The sequence below is a fragment of the Sciurus vulgaris genome (assembly GCF_902686455.1).
Source record: "Sciurus vulgaris genome assembly, chromosome: 11".
Taxonomy (NCBI): Eukaryota; Metazoa; Chordata; class Mammalia; order Rodentia; family Sciuridae; genus Sciurus; species Sciurus vulgaris.
The window spans coordinates 56,537,963-56,555,235 of NC_136472.1; the positions used below are offsets into that span (position 1 = coordinate 56,537,963).

The window sequence follows — 17,273 nt, forward strand, 5'->3', positions numbered from 1 at the left end:
GTAACCTGTCTAGCTAATGTTTTATAAAAGACATAAAGAGCAAACCATCTCCTGGCAATCCCTTTTTCTCAGATGTGATGAACACATCACTTCCCTAATGATTAAGGCTCCTTCTCAGCCGTGGAATGTTCTTTTCCTGCCAAGCAAACCAGTAGGATGGCCAAATCTCTCTCCCTCTCCCTTCCCTTCTCTCCCCACCCCTTCTCTCTCTCTCTTTCTCTCCCTCTTTCTTTTCTTTTCTCTCTCTTTTCAAATTTGCATTTTAGGCATCCTTTTTATACTGAAAGTGAGTTAAAATTCTGGCAGTAAGCAGGAAAGAATTTAGCAAAGGGCTTCCACAGTCGTAGACAGATAGCTGTCAGCCATTGCTGTAACAGTGAATTAGACCTCCATCATATTAAGATAAATTTGGTGGGATAAACATGGTGAACAAATTTAAGTAATTTTAATATTCTTCTTCTTTTCTAATTTCTCATATCCCCTTCTAAAATTTCTTCATCTTCTACATTTTTGTTTCCAATATAGTCATCATCATTTTCTCTATTAACTCAAATAAGGGACTATCAAATATATCATGTAACTCTTTCCAAAATCCCACAGAAGAAAATCAACCATTCTATTGATAGACTGAAGTTGTCTGAAATAGTGTGATTGTCAACAATTCCGTCGAGTAGTATATATATGGTAATATATATTTTATTTTTTTTAAATCCACAAGCAATCAATTATAGCTTTTTTTCCCCTTCCTAATTCTTTTTGGTAAATGAAACCACTTTTGAGTTCACAATGACCTGAAAATGCCACATACCTTCAGATTTACAGAGAAAAGAAGCTTTCAGAAAAGCAATTTTGCTGTTTGTTGGTTGATTGGTTTTGTTTTTTTTTATTTTGCTTTTTATTAACTAATAGTTAAAAGTTTTACTTTAAATAGTATTCCATTGTATGCATGAACCACCGTTTTTTTGTTTTCTAATTATTTTCAATTCTTATTTATTGTTAATAAAACTACTTATATTCTTATATGTCTATTTCTGGATAGACATTTGCATGTGTTTTGGGTAAGTACCTAGGAGATAAATTGCTCTGTCGTATTTTACTTAGAAGAAACTGTTAGAAAATGGTTATGCCATTTTACAATTCCACCACTGATATATTAAATTTCCAGTTGCTCCCTATCCTTGCTGACATTCTGTGTTTAAGCTGTTCTAGTGCATGTGGAATGAAATCTCATTGTGGTTTTAATTTGCATTTTCCTGATGATTGATGATATGGACTACCTTTCCATGTGCCCACTGGCTCTTTTCTTCTGAAAAGTATTTGTTCAAGCTTTTTTGTTCATTTTAAAATTAGATTTTTATTTTTTTGTTGTTGCTTTTTGTAGACATTATGTGTTCTAGGTGGAAACTTGTCTGACGTGTATTGTGAACAATTTTTCCTGTACTTTGACATTTCATTTTCTTAACAAAGATTTTTGATAGATGTTTTAATTTTGATACAGTTCAACTTATCACTTTTTCTTATAAGTTTAGTGCTTTGTATACCATATCTAAGACTCTTTTTTGCTCCAGAATCACTCTGAAATATTGTCCTTTATATTTTTTGAGGAGTGTTTGTAGCTTATGCTTTTAGTTTTAAGGCATGATTTACCTCAAATTAATGGTTCCCCAACCCCTATTTTTTTGTGGAACTGGTATTTGAACTCAGAGGTGTTCTGCCACTGCACTGCATCTCCATACCTATTTATTTTTTGTTTTGAGACAGGGTCTCGTTAGGTTGCCAAGATGGGCCTTGAACTTGGCGATCCTCCTTTCCCAGTCTCCCAAGTTGCTGGGATTACAGGTGTTCACCACTATGCCCAACTTCAAATTAATTGCTGGATGTAGCATATGATAAATCAAGGTTGACTTTTTTCAAAATATTTATCCAATTGTCCTAAGACTATTTGTTGAAAAGCCTATCTTTCCCCATTTTAACAGCCTGGATCTTTATTAAGGTCTTTTGAATTCTCTTTCTTCAAGTCTGCTTTGACTATTGCTGCTTTGTGTTTTATATAAATTTTAAAATCAACTTGTCAATTTCTATAAAAATATATTTTGGGAATTATTATTGGAATTGATTTGAATCTAAATTCAGTGAGAAATGATGCCTTAACAATACTGAGTCTTCTGATTCATGAAAATGGCATATTCTTCCATTTATTTGGGTCTTCCTTAAATCACAAATATATTATTTTCAGCATAGGTGTCTTGAACACTTTTTGGAGGGGTTAAATTTATTCCTAAGAATTTTATTTTGTGGTGGTGTTATGAATGTAAATTTAAAAATATTTTAATTGTTTGTTGCTAGTGCTAAAAATACAATTGATTTGTGTATTTTATATTACAACACTACTGAATTCACTTTTTCTAGTAATTATTTTCTAGATTCCTTAGAATTTTCTATGAACAAATGATATTATTTGCCCTTTTTCCATTTGTATACTTTTTGCTTTAAATTGTTGGTTAGCAAAAATGAACATCTTTACCTTGTTCTTCATCTTAAGGAAGGGCATTCAATTATTCCCTATTAAGTATGTTAACTGTAGATTTTCCTTAAATGCCCTGTAACAAAATGAGAGAGTTCTATTACTGGTTTTCTGAGATTTATCATGAAAGTGTATTGAGTTTTGTCAAAACCATTTTCCAAATCTATAGCACAGATCTGTTTATTTCCCCCTTTGCTCTGTTAGTATAGTGAATTGTATTACCTGATTTTCAAATTTTAAACTCATATTACTTTCCTGAGATAACTCCTACTTGTTGATGATGTAGCCATATTACATATTCTATATTCTGTTTGCTAATATTTTATTTAGAATTTTTGTACTCATTTTCACCTATTGTGTATGCTGACTCATAAAATCAAGGGCAAGTGTTCCTTCTTCCTCTACATTCTACGTTTGCACACAATTTTTTTTCCTCTTATTTATTTGAATTTTTCTAGTTACACCATTTGGGAATGGAGTTTTGGGTAGGAAGGTGCTTGGTTATTAATTCAATTTTATTATCTGATTATTCATATTTTCTATTTATTAAATAAATTTCACTAGTTTGTCTTTGAGGAATTTGTTCATCTCAGTTGTCAAATTTATTGGAATTAAGAATTCACAATATGCCTTATTTTCCTTTTAATGTGAGTAGTATTGATGGTGAAATTCATTCTTTCAGTCTAGATACTGATATTCTTGTTTTCTCTCTTTGTTGATCAGTCTTAGAATGGGTTTGTCAATCTTATTGATGTTTTCGAATTACTAACCCTTGACTTTTTAAATTGTCTTTATTGTGTCTGTTTTCTATTTCATTGATTTTTTTACTCTATCAATTCTGAAAATCTATGACTTTAAATTTAATTATTTAAATCATCTCTATTTAATATAATTATTGAATCTGATGAACTTAATTCTTCTAATTTGTGATTTTCTATTCATTCCCTCAGTTTTTCATCTCTCTCGGTTTCTGCCTTCTTTTGGGTAAATTGAATTCTTTTGAAGGATCCATTTGAATTATTCTACTGAGTTTTTAGCTACACCTCTCTGTATCTTTTAAAACTGGTTTTTCTAAGAACTCACTACACATTTTTAGTATTCCACAGTTAAAATTTTACTACTTCACATAAAATAGAACAAACTTTAACGATTTACTTCTACTTACTACCTTTGTCCTCTAAGCTAATATGCTATTGTTGTTCCATATTATAGCTCTACGTAGGTTGAAAATCCCACAATACAGTGTTTTGTTTTGTATAAATAGTCCCTTGTGTTTTAAAAACACTAAAAAATTGGTTGTTTATTAATGAAATCTATTGAAGAGAAAAGTCATATAGCTTTTTGATTTTCTTCTTTGTGGTATACCTGGTTTTTGTTGGGCATTATTTCTCTTCATCTTGAATAATTTATTTGATATGGGTCTGCCATTTGTCTCATTCTCTTAGCTTTTATTTACCAGATAGAATATTTCATATTCATTTTGTGTGTGTTCAACTACGAGTAATTTTTATTTTATTCTTTGTTCTTTGGTATTTTCCAGGTGTTCTGTAACAACTATGCTTCACTTTTTCTTTAAGTATTTTATTAACATGTATTAATTGTACATGTTAGTGTGATTCCCTGTTATATTTCCATACATATGTACAATGTGCATTAATCATCACCGACCACCCTTCTTCCACTCTGGCCCCCACCCCATCACCTCTTGGCAGCATTCCCAATTCCTAGAAATCACTATTTTACTTTCGGGTTGACATTTTTTAGTTTCTCTATATGAGAAAAGACAAGCAGTATTTTACATGTCTGGCTTCTGTCACTTAATATGATGTCCACCAGTTCCATCCATTTTGTTGAAAATGACATTTCATTCTTTTATTGTGGCTGAATAATACTCCACTCACATTCATTTTTAAAAGATTTTTATTAGTTCTTTTTAGTTATACATAATATTAGGGTTCATTTTGACATGATTATAATTTGATTATAATTCAGTCCCCTTCTCTCTTTCCTGTTCCTGTTCCTTTCCCTCTACTTTACTGATTTTGAACCATATGATCACTGGATAAAATCCTGGATTGCCTTTATCTTTCAATACTCTAAAGATGTTCCATATTCTTCTAGTATGCATTGCTTCTAATGAATAATCAGTCATCATTTGCATGATTGTTCTCCTGTATGTAATGTCCATTTTGTCTGGAAGTTTCTCTTTGTTTTTGGTTTTCAGCAGTTTAACTGAATTCTTAGTGTGGTTTCTTTGTATTTAATATGCATACATTTTTCTGAATGTCTTGAACCTGTTAGTTCATGTTTCTTGCCAAATCCAGATAATTTTCAGCCAGGTCTTTGTTTCTGTTTTTGGTCTTTGGGTCACATTTTCCCAGTTGTTAGGACAACTAGTTATTTTATATTATACGTTATCTGTTGTGGGTTATAAATTATATAAACTCTGGACTCTGTTATCTTCATTTTAATTTTTGTGACAGGAGGCCACTAAATTATCTGCTGATTGAATTAAACTTTCCAAAGCTTAGTGTTGCACTATTTGAGTCTATTTCAGTTTTGCTTTTTGTCCTAGGTAAATCTTTAGTCTTGGTATATAGAATTTATTTCTAAAGGATTGCCCCTCTGGGATTTCAAGGCAAAGTCCAAGGTGTTTATAAATCCCCCTAATTTTATAGGATTCAAATCAAAATTCTATTTCCTTTGCAGTGGGCATCAGTTGACATATTTGCTCAGATTTTTCAGATTTAGAGCCTTGTTTTCCACAGTGCTCACTGGAGTCTTCCCTATACATGTAAAGTTCAGGGTTCAGTCACTTGGAAACCTCAAATTCTGTCTTTGACACATTAGGCAAAACAGACACTATTTGCACTCCCCATTCAACACTGTGCCGACTGGGGAGCATGTTCATGGTAAAAACTATGAAAACAGAATTCCATTTAGGGAAATTTCCTCCCTTCTAGCATGGAATTCTTTCCAGTTTCTGCTGAATTTTGGTAACTCTCATGTGTCTTCATATGATCATCTTTTCATATTTTGCCTAGCATTTTTAATTATTATCTTTCGGAGGTTTGGTCAGATAAGAGTTATTTTGCCATTACCAGAACTATATCCCAGAACAGAACTTTTAGTGCCAGTAGTTTTCATATACAATGTTCATTCTGTCTGACAAAATACAAGTCTTAATAGACCTTTCAGAAGGCATTTAGTTACCTTATTTTTCTCTATTCTTTATTATCAATTCACCAGTAATCACTGAGACTATTCGGTGTTAATTTTTCATTTAGTTGCCATTTTGATCTCTTCTACAATGTTTGTTCACATTACTCCCCTACTTAAATACCTTAAAGATGTCTTGGGCTGGAATTCAAGGTGCTTAGCCATCTGTCCTCTACTTACTTTTCTAATTTCATCTGTTAGTACTCCCTCTTCTTTCCATATGACCAACCCATAGCCAGCTTCTTTATATTCTCCAAACCTGTTGTGGTTTTATTGTGAATAAAACTCTGTGTCTTTGTTCACACTGATTCCCCAGCCTGGAACACTTTCAAACTCTTACCTGCTAGGAAAATCTTGCTCTTCCTTCAAGATGCTGCTCAAATGTCACTTTGTCTCCAAAACTTCCCTAACATTCATCTCTGTCTATGCTGACCATGTCAATAGCTTTTCTTCTCTGCTTTCATGGTATTCTAAAATTACCTTTGTTAGCACTTTTTTATAATTTTTCATTTATATGTCTTTACCTCACTGGAACAACTTCCTTAAAAACAAAGTACATGTGTTATTTAACTTGCATACTCCACCACAGTGCTGGATACATCTGATATTTGTCAGAAGTATTTGCTGAATTAATGCATAAATAAATTATTACTAGACATATTATAGAATTAGCCAGAGTTCCTCCTTAGGGAAAACTTTATATATGCACAAACCCACACCAAACACTCACTCATTCATTCAGATAGCCCTTGGAATCTACCCAGGAAGGGGCCTCTCTAGGATTAGTTCAGGACCATTGCCATCGACTGTGATGGTGAAACTGGACGTCTTTCCAACCCACCTGGAAAAACTCAATTTTCTGTCTTCTCTAAATCATTCTAATCACAATTTTCTAAGGAGGTCTTTGTCTTGGTGATTTCTATTTTCTCCCTGTAGATTAACTATCTTTCTTTGCTTAACTGAAAGTTTGCATTTATACAAACTGTGATTGAAGAGATGAAGGATGAATTAACCAAAATGAGCTTCCTAGGGGAAGTCATGTGGAGTGAGAGGCTCTGGAGTACAGGAACCATGCTTCCCCTTGTGTCTAGTATGGTGCATTGACCTCCTGGCCTTTCACTAACTGTCATTTGGGACTGCCATTGTTGGTAATCTCTTAGATCAGCAGGAACGAGGGTTCCCAGGTACACAGCCATGGTTCTAGGCTCCTTCCAACTGCTTTCTATGGGAAATCTTATCTTGAATTCACAAATGTTTCCTCTGCTATTAAAAGAGAAGGAAACTTCCTTACAGAATATTAAGCCATTCCCTAGGACAATTCAATTCTAGATGCTGGCATAGAGTGTTAGGTATTTAAGAATGAAATACTTTGGTTTTACTCTTAATAGTGTCTCAAAAATGAACAAAGCAGTATGAAATCATATCTGATATTTTGAATTTTAGAGTTAATTATAACAGAAAGTGAATATTGGGCTTTAGATACACAGATTAATGGCATACCTTTTGAAAACAGTTGATAGTAGTCTACAGAATCTTTCTTATCTAAAGGGGTTTCAAAAATATGTAATCGACATTTTTTAAATTTCTGAATTATTCAGCATATACAGTCATGTGCTGCATCAGTTCCCTAACCATTTGGTTCATGAAGCAAATTTTAGGGAATTTAGAGACACTTTATAAATGTTCTTTAGACTTTGTGACTTATACTTTTATAAAATTGTGAGTCTTAAGTTTCACTCAAACCTAGATTCTAAGTTCAAATAATAGATGAATTGTCTTCTTTCAATGAAAAAGAAAGTAATATTGAGAGATGTTTTCTCTCAAAATATTTGATCAAAGAAATATTTATTGGAAAGCATCTATCTGCATAGTGCTCATCTGGATGCTTCCATAAATTCCATGGAAGTTGTACACAGCATAGTCACTGCAAAAAGATAGACGATACCCTCAATGTGTCTTTGTGGGACATTTATGGTTTATAATATTACATTTCCTGAAATATTAATAAACTAAATAAGTTTGGGAAAGGATAGAGGACCCTTCTTCAGGATGTTACTGGTACTTATTAAGGCAAGAGTGAGGCCAGTTTTCATATGCAAAAAGGTTTATTGCTGTTTTTTATTGACTGCCTAAGAAAGAAGGAGGGTGACATCCTGAATATAGTTTTATAATCATAAGGTAGCCTACGAGTACCACATATTTAAAAGAAGGGTAAGAAAGGAGGTGAAATTAGGAGGAGGGAGAGGAGGAAACACATGGCAAAAATTGGTCCAGGTTAAGATTTTGCAAATGGATCTGTGCACTGCAAATTTCTATCATTAAAAGACATGGTTCATGTCTGCTCAGATATCAGGTCCAATTCAAAAGTAGTTTCACACTTCAGTCTCCCTGAATTAGTCTCTTCTCAAATCTTCGTTCATCTGACACAACATTCCTAGTTCAGCTTAAGGTGCCCCCATTCATTTTTCAGTTCACTCCTTCAGGAAGAGAAAAGAGGTGACAAGAGGAGATGTACACATATCTAAAGCATTTTTTCTATTTTCCCCTTCTTCTTTCACATTTTTATACTATGCACTGTTCTTGAGTTTCTCCATTTCTGGAAGCATTTCTTATGAGTTCTGGAGCTCTTCTGTGTAATGAATTCAGTGTTGTGTAGATAATATGTGCTTTGAGGGAAAGGGGAAAGGTCATTGCAGAGCAGTTGGTGTATGTGGGACCTGAGTTCTGTTCCTTGAAAAAAAGGTAGTATTTAGTAAAGCATAAGAGACAAAAAATCTTACACTAAGACTGGTTGGTATAGCATGAGAGGAAGAGAAATTGGGCATATGTCTGGAAGAATCTATAATATGGAGTAGAGGATGCAGAAGGTCTCTCTATACAAGCAGTATCTAAAAATTCACCATGATTTCTATCAGTCTATAGAAGATTAAAAATTCCCATTCACAATGAAATACACATATTTAAATCAAGAAATAAATAGAAGCTGACTAGTTGGGTTTACTAGAGGTAGAAGAGCTACAACAGCAAAAACAGATCTCAAATGTTAATCACCTGTGGCATCGTAGTTAACTTAGAATAATACTGAAATGTTTTTGCATCTGACAATCTCCACAAACCTGTCTCCTTTTATGTGTATGCATGCCAGTATATAAATTGCTGAATCCATGTCAGTTGTAAAGTAATGGCACTGAGGGCATCATAAATTACTGTGGTGATCCTCAGGAGAAGACACTGTCGTATCTGAATGAGTATTTCACTTCCAGAGTAATGTATGCCTTCATCTGGCCCAGCAGTCAGCATATTGCCCTGTGTTGATGGATATTGTCAGCTGGAAGCTACACTACATTTCACTGCACAATAAACATGGCTGTCAAACCCATATAAAGTGAAATCAATTTATCCTGTATGGTCAGTGCATTTTAAATGAAATTAATGTACTGTGGGTATGGTGGCAAAAAGGTAGCATATTAGTTATGCATCTTGGGATCTGAGACTTTTCATGTAAGGCATCATTCTGTCTAGGAGGCCTAAAAGAAGGGCTGCTTATAAAAATATGTTATTTTTGCATGATCTTCAGAAAGTGGCCTCTCCACCCTTCTTCATGCTTAGGAAAAAAATCACAATATTAGCCAATTCCATCCTTTTATCCTGTCTTTTGTTTGCAATAAATGATGAACATATTTGCTAAATAATAGTGTGCTTTAATGTTCTAATTTGTTACTGGCTTTGACACCAACAAATTTCTGCTTAACCAAAGTATCTGGAAATAGAAGGGCCAGAGATTGATTAGATTGTGTTATTCCTGTATAAGTTCACTGAGCTGAAAAGATTTACTTTGTCCAGAAAACAGAAATGTTGATTTTTAATGTATGTTTTGACCTACGCTTTTGGGGGAAGACTTTCCTGCTTATGCATAGAAGTATTGACTGAGACCATCAGTCTAACCATTTTGCATCTTGCTGTAGAAGTCCTCAGTCTATAGGGAGATAGTCAATAGGTGCCACATGGCAAAGCACACATTGATATGTCACACTGCAGGCGGGCAGGGGTTAGTGTTGTGAAGACAAGCGAGAGCTTCATTCATTCATTCATTCATTCATTACATTTAACTAAAATTCTATGTGCCAGATATTTCACCAGGTCCAAGAAATACAGCAGTGACAAGATCTATCCCCTTCCCCCATCTTCAAGGAGCTTCCAGTCTCCTATGTTACTAGAGTCAGCTCTTCAAAAATTATATCAGGAATTTAAATATAGTTTCATACATGTTAAAGAAATTCCCTTAAACAACAGAAAAATGTATTAGAACCCTTGAAATAAACACCTCAATTAGTCTACTACTTTTGCATAGAAATTGAAAACCACATATTCTTTTGCTTAATGAATATTTATTGTCTACTGTGTGGATAATCCAGGTATTCAAGAACAAGTGCAAGATCATCTCAAACTTTAGAGATCTCATGTTCCTGGGGATGGCATAGAAAGATCAGAGGGAGACGGTCACATAAACAGTGATTACCTTGGGTCAGCATCGTTGCAAATGCTATTCTTTTAGCCTGAACACCCTTCTCATCTGTCCTTACTGCCCTCTCCCACTCACCTGCAGATTCCCTGTTCAGCCTTTGAGCCTCAGCAGGGATGTCTCCTAGGAAGCATTGACTGACCATCCTGTTTGGTCCTCCCTTGTTCCTGTTAACTCCAGTTTTGCAGCACTTACCATACCAGGAATCACTCCATTATTATTTTTCACTGAATTAATTCATTATGAAACATGCCAAAATTTGAATAGGATTTGAAGTTTATGTGGGACTTATCATGAGAGGGTAGGAGAAGGATTGCCCAGGATGTGAGAGCGCACAGGCCAAGGGACAGTGCTGTGAAAGACATTTCTCTTTGGGGAATCATATAGTTTGAGAGGGCTGTGATTTTTGGCAAGTGAAGCTAAAATGACAGGGAAGAACCTGCTTTTGAAGGAAGGAATCACAGCAGGGAAGTTTGCTATAAAATAATGCCAGTCATTCCTTTATCACCTAGATTGATTGTAATAAATGTACTAGATGTATGAAAACATGCAGAGTTAATTCTATCCAGTGTCCCTTTGAGGGCTACCTCAGAAGGGCCTGAAGAATCATCATCTGAGAATGTCTTCTGCTTCCAAGAGGTCACTTAGAAGAGATGGGCCCAGGGCTGGCACTGAAGCCAAGGCAACAATCTGTAATGTTACATTATCTCTATAATAATTCTTTGCACCCATCTTGTTCTTCCTGCCCTGACATTACAGGAAGTAAAGCAATGAATGGCTCTGCAGCTAAACTACAGCAGTATTATTGTTGGCCAACAGGAGGTGCCACTGTGGCTGAAGCACGAGTCTACAGGGATGCCCGGGGCCGTGCCAGCAGTGAGCCACACATCAAGCGACCAATGAATGCATTCATGGTTTGGGCGAAGGATGAGAGGAGGAAAATCCTTCAGGCCTTCCCTGACATGCACAACTCCAACATTAGCAAAATCTTAGGTGAGTACAGGGGCACAGCTAATGCTGACCTTTCACCCCATGAGTGCTTCATGAGTAGAAAACAGGGGCAGAACTGGGCTTCCAAGGGGACAGTGGCTGGAGAAATCAGATGAAGCTTAGTCAGCTGCAGTAGCATCTTTGTCATCATTTCCTCCTCCCCAGAACATGGCATTTAGGTTTAGGACTTACAGCATCTACCACAGCAGGTGGCTAAAACTTATTTTAAAGACAAACTATAATAATCGTGTAAATTTAGCAACTCATGAGAGGTGACTGCTAAACAGGAATCTTGGGGACTGGATTTATCTCCTTATTCAATCTTTTTAAATTTGTAAGTTGCTAATACTCACAGATGTTAGGTTTTCTTCTCTAGTACTCTTGTGTTCATGTGTCCCACTGAAAGAATTCATCCAGGACCAGGGTGAACACCAAAATGGTGTGAAATTGATAGAGTACAGAACCGAGCCTCTAATGATAACTTTTAAACTTGTAAAATAAAACTACATTTATTTTAATAAGATATGACTAGTTCAAATTTCATAGCAGTGCACTGAACATGTAGACCACAGGGCAGAGGCCCATTTTGTGGTAAATTGCCAGAGTGATTCTCCTGTTTCTCAGGATTAAACTCAAACCTTGTTCTATTAACAGAAAGCTTGCCTAGTGCAGATTATACAGTTTGGAATTATTGTACTCAACATATTGAACATATTTTATCCAACATGCAGCATTACAGTCAACATGTTTCCTCTTTAAAAAAGAAAAAACACAGAAGGCACTGTTCTGCTTAAGCTGTCATAATGTGACAAAATCTCAAAGGGAGCTGTTTAAGAAGCTGAAAAACATTAGAGACTTAAACTGTGGTTTTAATTTTTTAAATGTTTTGTTCAAAGGCAATAAATATTTAACCTGAGTAAATATCAGTGATCTGGACATACACAAATACACATGTTTTGTTACTGTATAAATAATTTAACTTGATTCTGAGACATTTTGAGGCAATGACCTCTGAGAAAATTTAAAACATACATAAGCTCAAATAGTGGTGAAATGTTAAAATGTAGGGTTTTTTTTTTTTTTTTTTTCATTTTGACTTTTAAATTTCAAGATGGATATTTAATGTCATTACAATTAAGTGGGGTTCTGCTTTGGGAGTTTCAGAGATGTGCATATAGATGTTGTTCTTTTTAATTTAAATATCCTTCGAACCAAAATGTTCCTGATGAGCAGATTATTTTTTTTAATTAAAAGATATTCTAGAAAATACCAGTGCTACTCTGGTCTTCTAATTTGATATCTGACTTTGAGATCTTCATATTTGTTTCCTGCTGGTTTAGTAGCAATGTGAGTGAGCTTTCAGATGGGTACAGACGCTCTCTGTTTCCACTTTGGCAGCTGTGGAGAATCTGTATTATTAGTGTGTATTCTGTGAAAAAAAATTATTAGGAATATAGTAGGTATATTCATTAAAATGTAAACTTTTAAGCCCAAGCATTTCAGGAGTACCAAGAATCCTCTGTTAACTGGGGTTTAAAGCTGCTGGGAGCCAGCAGAACCGAAAACCTATCTGCATAGATGTTCTGCACAACTTTTGCACAACAATCAGGAAAGAGCAGGGATGGATGTGCTATTAAAGCAGACCAGGATATTGCTGGCTACGGAGAATATTTGTACAACTTTTCCATTTGTTTATGTATGAAAAATCTTCCCTGAAGAATAGCTAACATCCAGTCTGCACAGCTGTTACCGCTTTTTCACCAGCGAGACACAAAAATGCAATTTGATACATGTAAAAAAACACATCCCTCCTTCGTCAAGTGTTTAGATAGTTCTTTATAAACAATATTAGAGAAGTGAATGCTTCTCCTTCTTCCTGTATAAACCATATTAAAAATTTTGTACTTTTATTCTTGCAACTTTGAGTGGATGTGTTTATAGTACTTGAAAATGGTATATGTAATTCCAATGGTACCTTCCTGTTCTAAAGCTATAACTTCTGAAATAGAGTTTTAGTTTTTTTTTTTTTTTTTTTTTTAATTGTCCTAGGCCAGGGGAGACACAGGAAACTTTTATATATGGAGGGATAGCAACATCTGCTGAAATCTTATCAAAGATCAGCTTTGCTAAAGATGCTTGGAGTTTTGGGAGATGTTTGAATTTCTGGGACCCAGAAAGCTTTTCCTGAGAATCCTGTCATTCTCAAAAGTATGCTTAGAAAATTTAGGCTTTTAACCCTTTTGAGAGAGAGAGAGAGAGAAAGAGAGAGAGAGAGAGAGAGAGAGAGAGAGAGAGAGAGAGAGAGAGAGAGAGAGGTAGATGACTAGGAAAGACCTTGATGTAGGAGATGATCTTTAAGCAGAAAAGATAGATTTTAAAATAACATAGTATCATCAGCCTTAGATCACTGAGAGAAATAAATCCAATAAATGTATTATGTACAAAATTGTTGTTTTGCTCTATATCTAAAAGTTTGGTTGGGAAGTTCAGTGGTATGTGGCAATAAGAGCTACTCAGAGCAGAGGGGAGTGAAGCAGTGGTGGGGTATATCTTAGTCGTATTTTCCTAGAATATGTTACCTTGACCACTGGGGTAATTAAGGCTATTTTTATGTCTAGGATCTCGCTGGAAATCCATGTCCAACCAGGAGAAGCAACCTTATTATGAAGAGCAGGCCCGGCTAAGCAAGATACACTTAGAGAAGTACCCAAACTATAAATACAAACCCCGACCCAAACGCACCTGCATTGTTGATGGCAAAAAGCTCCGGATCGGGGAGTATAAGCAACTAATGAGGTCCCGGAGACAGGAGATGAGGCAGTTCTTTACGGTGGGGTAAGTATTCCTGAATGTGGCCACCTGGGCTTTCCTTTGTAGGAAAATAGAAACCTCAGGATGGCTACTGGTAGTATGTTTGGGAAATAGATTAGGGAAGGGAGAAGGTTGAGACATGCTGGAGGGCTTTGACTGTGAGAATCTTTGCTGTGTCACAAGTGGGCAGCCTTGCAACGTGGCTCCTGCTCGGTTCAGAACAAACCTGTAACAGCTCACTCCCAACTGATCGCCCCTTTCATTGTCTTCCACACTAAGATATTCAATGCCCACACACAGAGTTTTTTGTAGTTTATTTAGACAGACACACAGGGAGAAAAAAAAAAATAAAAACTAACTTTGAGAAATCCCCAGAAGCTTCTCAGCTTCTCTGGGTGGTGCTTCTGACTCTAATCACAATACTCTGCTTTTGTTGTGGGATCTACCACAAGATAATTGGCCTTGACATTGGTTAGAAGACCTCATTTTTGGCATGAGATCCAGAACTCCTGTTGTAGTAAATTATTCTGCGGTGGAAGCAGTAACAATGTGGATTTTCTTGCTTAAATCAGAATCTAGACATGTTTTTGATATCTTCAAGTCTGATTTCATGTCATTTTGTTTAAAAATTAGGTAATAGATTTCTGGTATAAATTTCGACTTGGCTGACTGGCTGTCTGCATTCAAAAGAGGCCCCTCCTAACCACAGTAGTCAGGATAAGTGGGGATGCAGATGCCTGTAGATTCCAGCACACCCAGACCTAGAAGCACAGCGGGGTGGAAACCAGGGGACCATTCTGGAGGCACCAGCTGAAGCAACTGGAATCGGAGGGGGAGACACTTGGGAAGGGAGGGAGAGAAATGGAGTGAGCAAAAATAAAGCTGCATTTGCTGTTAAGGTGAAGGAGAACCAGGGAGCTGTGCTGTGCATGGAAATAAGACAGCTTCGCTTGAAAGTGGAAAAAGAGATATCTTAAAGGGGAAGTAAAGAGTTATTTCTGTGTAAGAATGCTCAAAAGATAGCTACTTGGGGGGGGGGGAGCTGGTTTGAGAAGCATGTGTTTAAAGAGTAAAGCTAATTTGAAATAGTAAATAGAACACAAAACCCAACAAGCCAGTGAAAGTCATCTGGGCCCTTAGTCTGCAACACATTAGTGTCTTAGGGAGGATTATGCCTTGGACTTTGGAGGTCAAATACTGACCAGGTCACCAGCTTGTGCTGGTCATTTACCTTCTCTAAGCTTGTTTTCTTACATATGAAAGGAAATGAATAATAACACTTAGTTGTACATAACACCTATGTACAATTGTTGAGAGAATTCAATGTGGCACTACTTTCAAAAGTACTTTACATAGTGCTTAATACGATACCCATAGAGATGAACCTCTAGCATTACCATTTTTATTTAATATGTATTTACTATTACAGTAAAAGTTTATCTTATATCACACTAGATAACCAATGCATTACTCTATATTATTGCAGCATCTTTTAGGGACAAAGACTGCTTACACCACTTTATTACTTGAAGATTCTAATTTATTAATAAATGACATGCTAAAATTTAACACAAAAAGTACAATGTGATATAATTGGGCTATTCACATGATGGATGATTTATGAAAAATACCAAGTCATAGTATAGTGCCCTTTGATAATATAGTACTGGGTAGTAAAATACAAATTGAAGACTGTATGATAAAGATATTCTTTAACCCCCCTGCTAGTGTATATCTTATGTATTCTCTTTTGAGCAGAGAATCAGAAGTTTAAATTTGAGATTTTCTGTGATTCCTGCCCTTCTCCCCAGTCATGTCCCCTGAGCACTGATAGTGTGACAGTGATTTTCTTTCACCATTGTCTAAAAAATTATCAAACCCACTATTTAGTTTCTGGATATGTATTTGAAAACATGAACTATAGTAATATTATTTATCTTTGTTCCCTTTACTAAAGGGTAAAGGGTACATTAAAACAACCTTGAATCAAAATAGCACATACCAGTGCTTCTAAAGTATAAAACTTAAACAACTACTAACATTTACTATTTACTGCTTTTGCTTTGCTAGATGTTTGGATATACAAACCATGTGGTCCTCTAAGTCAGATAAAGGAGTGGAGCTTTAGAGCAGTCCTATGACTCCGAAAGATGAGAGGGCTCAAAGGATCAAATCCAGGTCTTGGCCTCTGCCATGCTGAGATTCTGAGGAACTGTCCTCACCATGTTTCCTAAACATGTGCCTTGTATCCCTGCTCTAATACAGTCATGAGTGTAGTTGTACCTTTTGAGCAAGAGCTCTTAGAACCTGGAGAAAATGAGGACTGTAGTTGTAGAATAAGGTGCATAAAAGAATATTTGAAATTTAGAGACCGAGGTGCTGTTCCTGATAGTATAGGAGAGTCCATTATGGAAGGATGTTTTAGACTGTGGATTGGGGCCATAACCAGAATGTCTTGTTCTTTAATCTTCAATGCTGAGCATTTTCCTCTGCCCAACTTTGGTAATGTTTGCTACATAAAGCCAGGTATTATTCCCATTTATGGATTTGTATTTTCTTTTAAGTAGTTCTATTTGATAGATTATTAGCTTCCTGAGATTCATCTTTGAAAATTGATCTTCAGTAGATGCAAGGTTATGACAAGAGAAGCAGGGAGAAAAACAAACAAAATATTCAAAGATTACTATTGACTTCTTGATGGAATGGGAGTGAGATCAATTTTTATAGCTGATTTTGAAAAGACTTGCATAACTTTCAAACCAATAAAACTATATATTACTCAACATTTTTGTGCATTTTACTGACTATACAACTGTAGCTGATGAGTTAGGTTTTTCTTACTTAGCTATTATGAAATGAATTTGTCAATAATATGGAATAAAGTTAGGTCTTACCTTGGATTTAACCCCTTCGATGACAGATTAAGTATCAGAATTTGATAGGAATCTTGATAAGGGTGCTATTAATGTAGAGATGATATTCATTTAGATCCCTATACCTACAATGATATCTTTTCCTAAAGAATGATGACCAAATGTACTTCCTTATATTTGGAAACATATTTAGTAATTTACTTGTAAACTAACAGAGAATTATGCAGATATTACAAAATATTAACTTTGGGGCTACCTTTTCCTTTTTTTTTTTTTTTTGTTGTTTTGCTTATTGTTTTGGCCTCCCACTTCCCAGCCCTATTTTGTATTTTAT

At 35.4% G+C, this 17,273-nt stretch overlaps 1 protein-coding gene across 47 annotated transcripts in view; it reads left to right on the top strand.

The window, feature by feature from the left end:
- Positions 1 to 17,273, top strand: part of SOX6 (SRY-box transcription factor 6) — a 551,842-nt gene that overhangs the window by 520,992 nt on the left and 13,577 nt on the right. For 45 of the 47 annotated variants that reach the window (XM_079103752.1, XM_079103737.1, XM_079103729.1 and 42 more), the window contains 2 exons: positions 11,025 to 11,258; positions 13,874 to 14,090. In XM_079103752.1, coding sequence (XP_078959878.1) covers positions 11,025 to 11,258; positions 13,874 to 14,090 — 451 coding nt within the window. The remainder of the gene's footprint in view (positions 1 to 11,024; positions 11,259 to 13,873; positions 14,091 to 17,273) is intronic. The other 2 variants (XM_079103720.1, XM_079103742.1) reach the window with 1 other exon arrangement.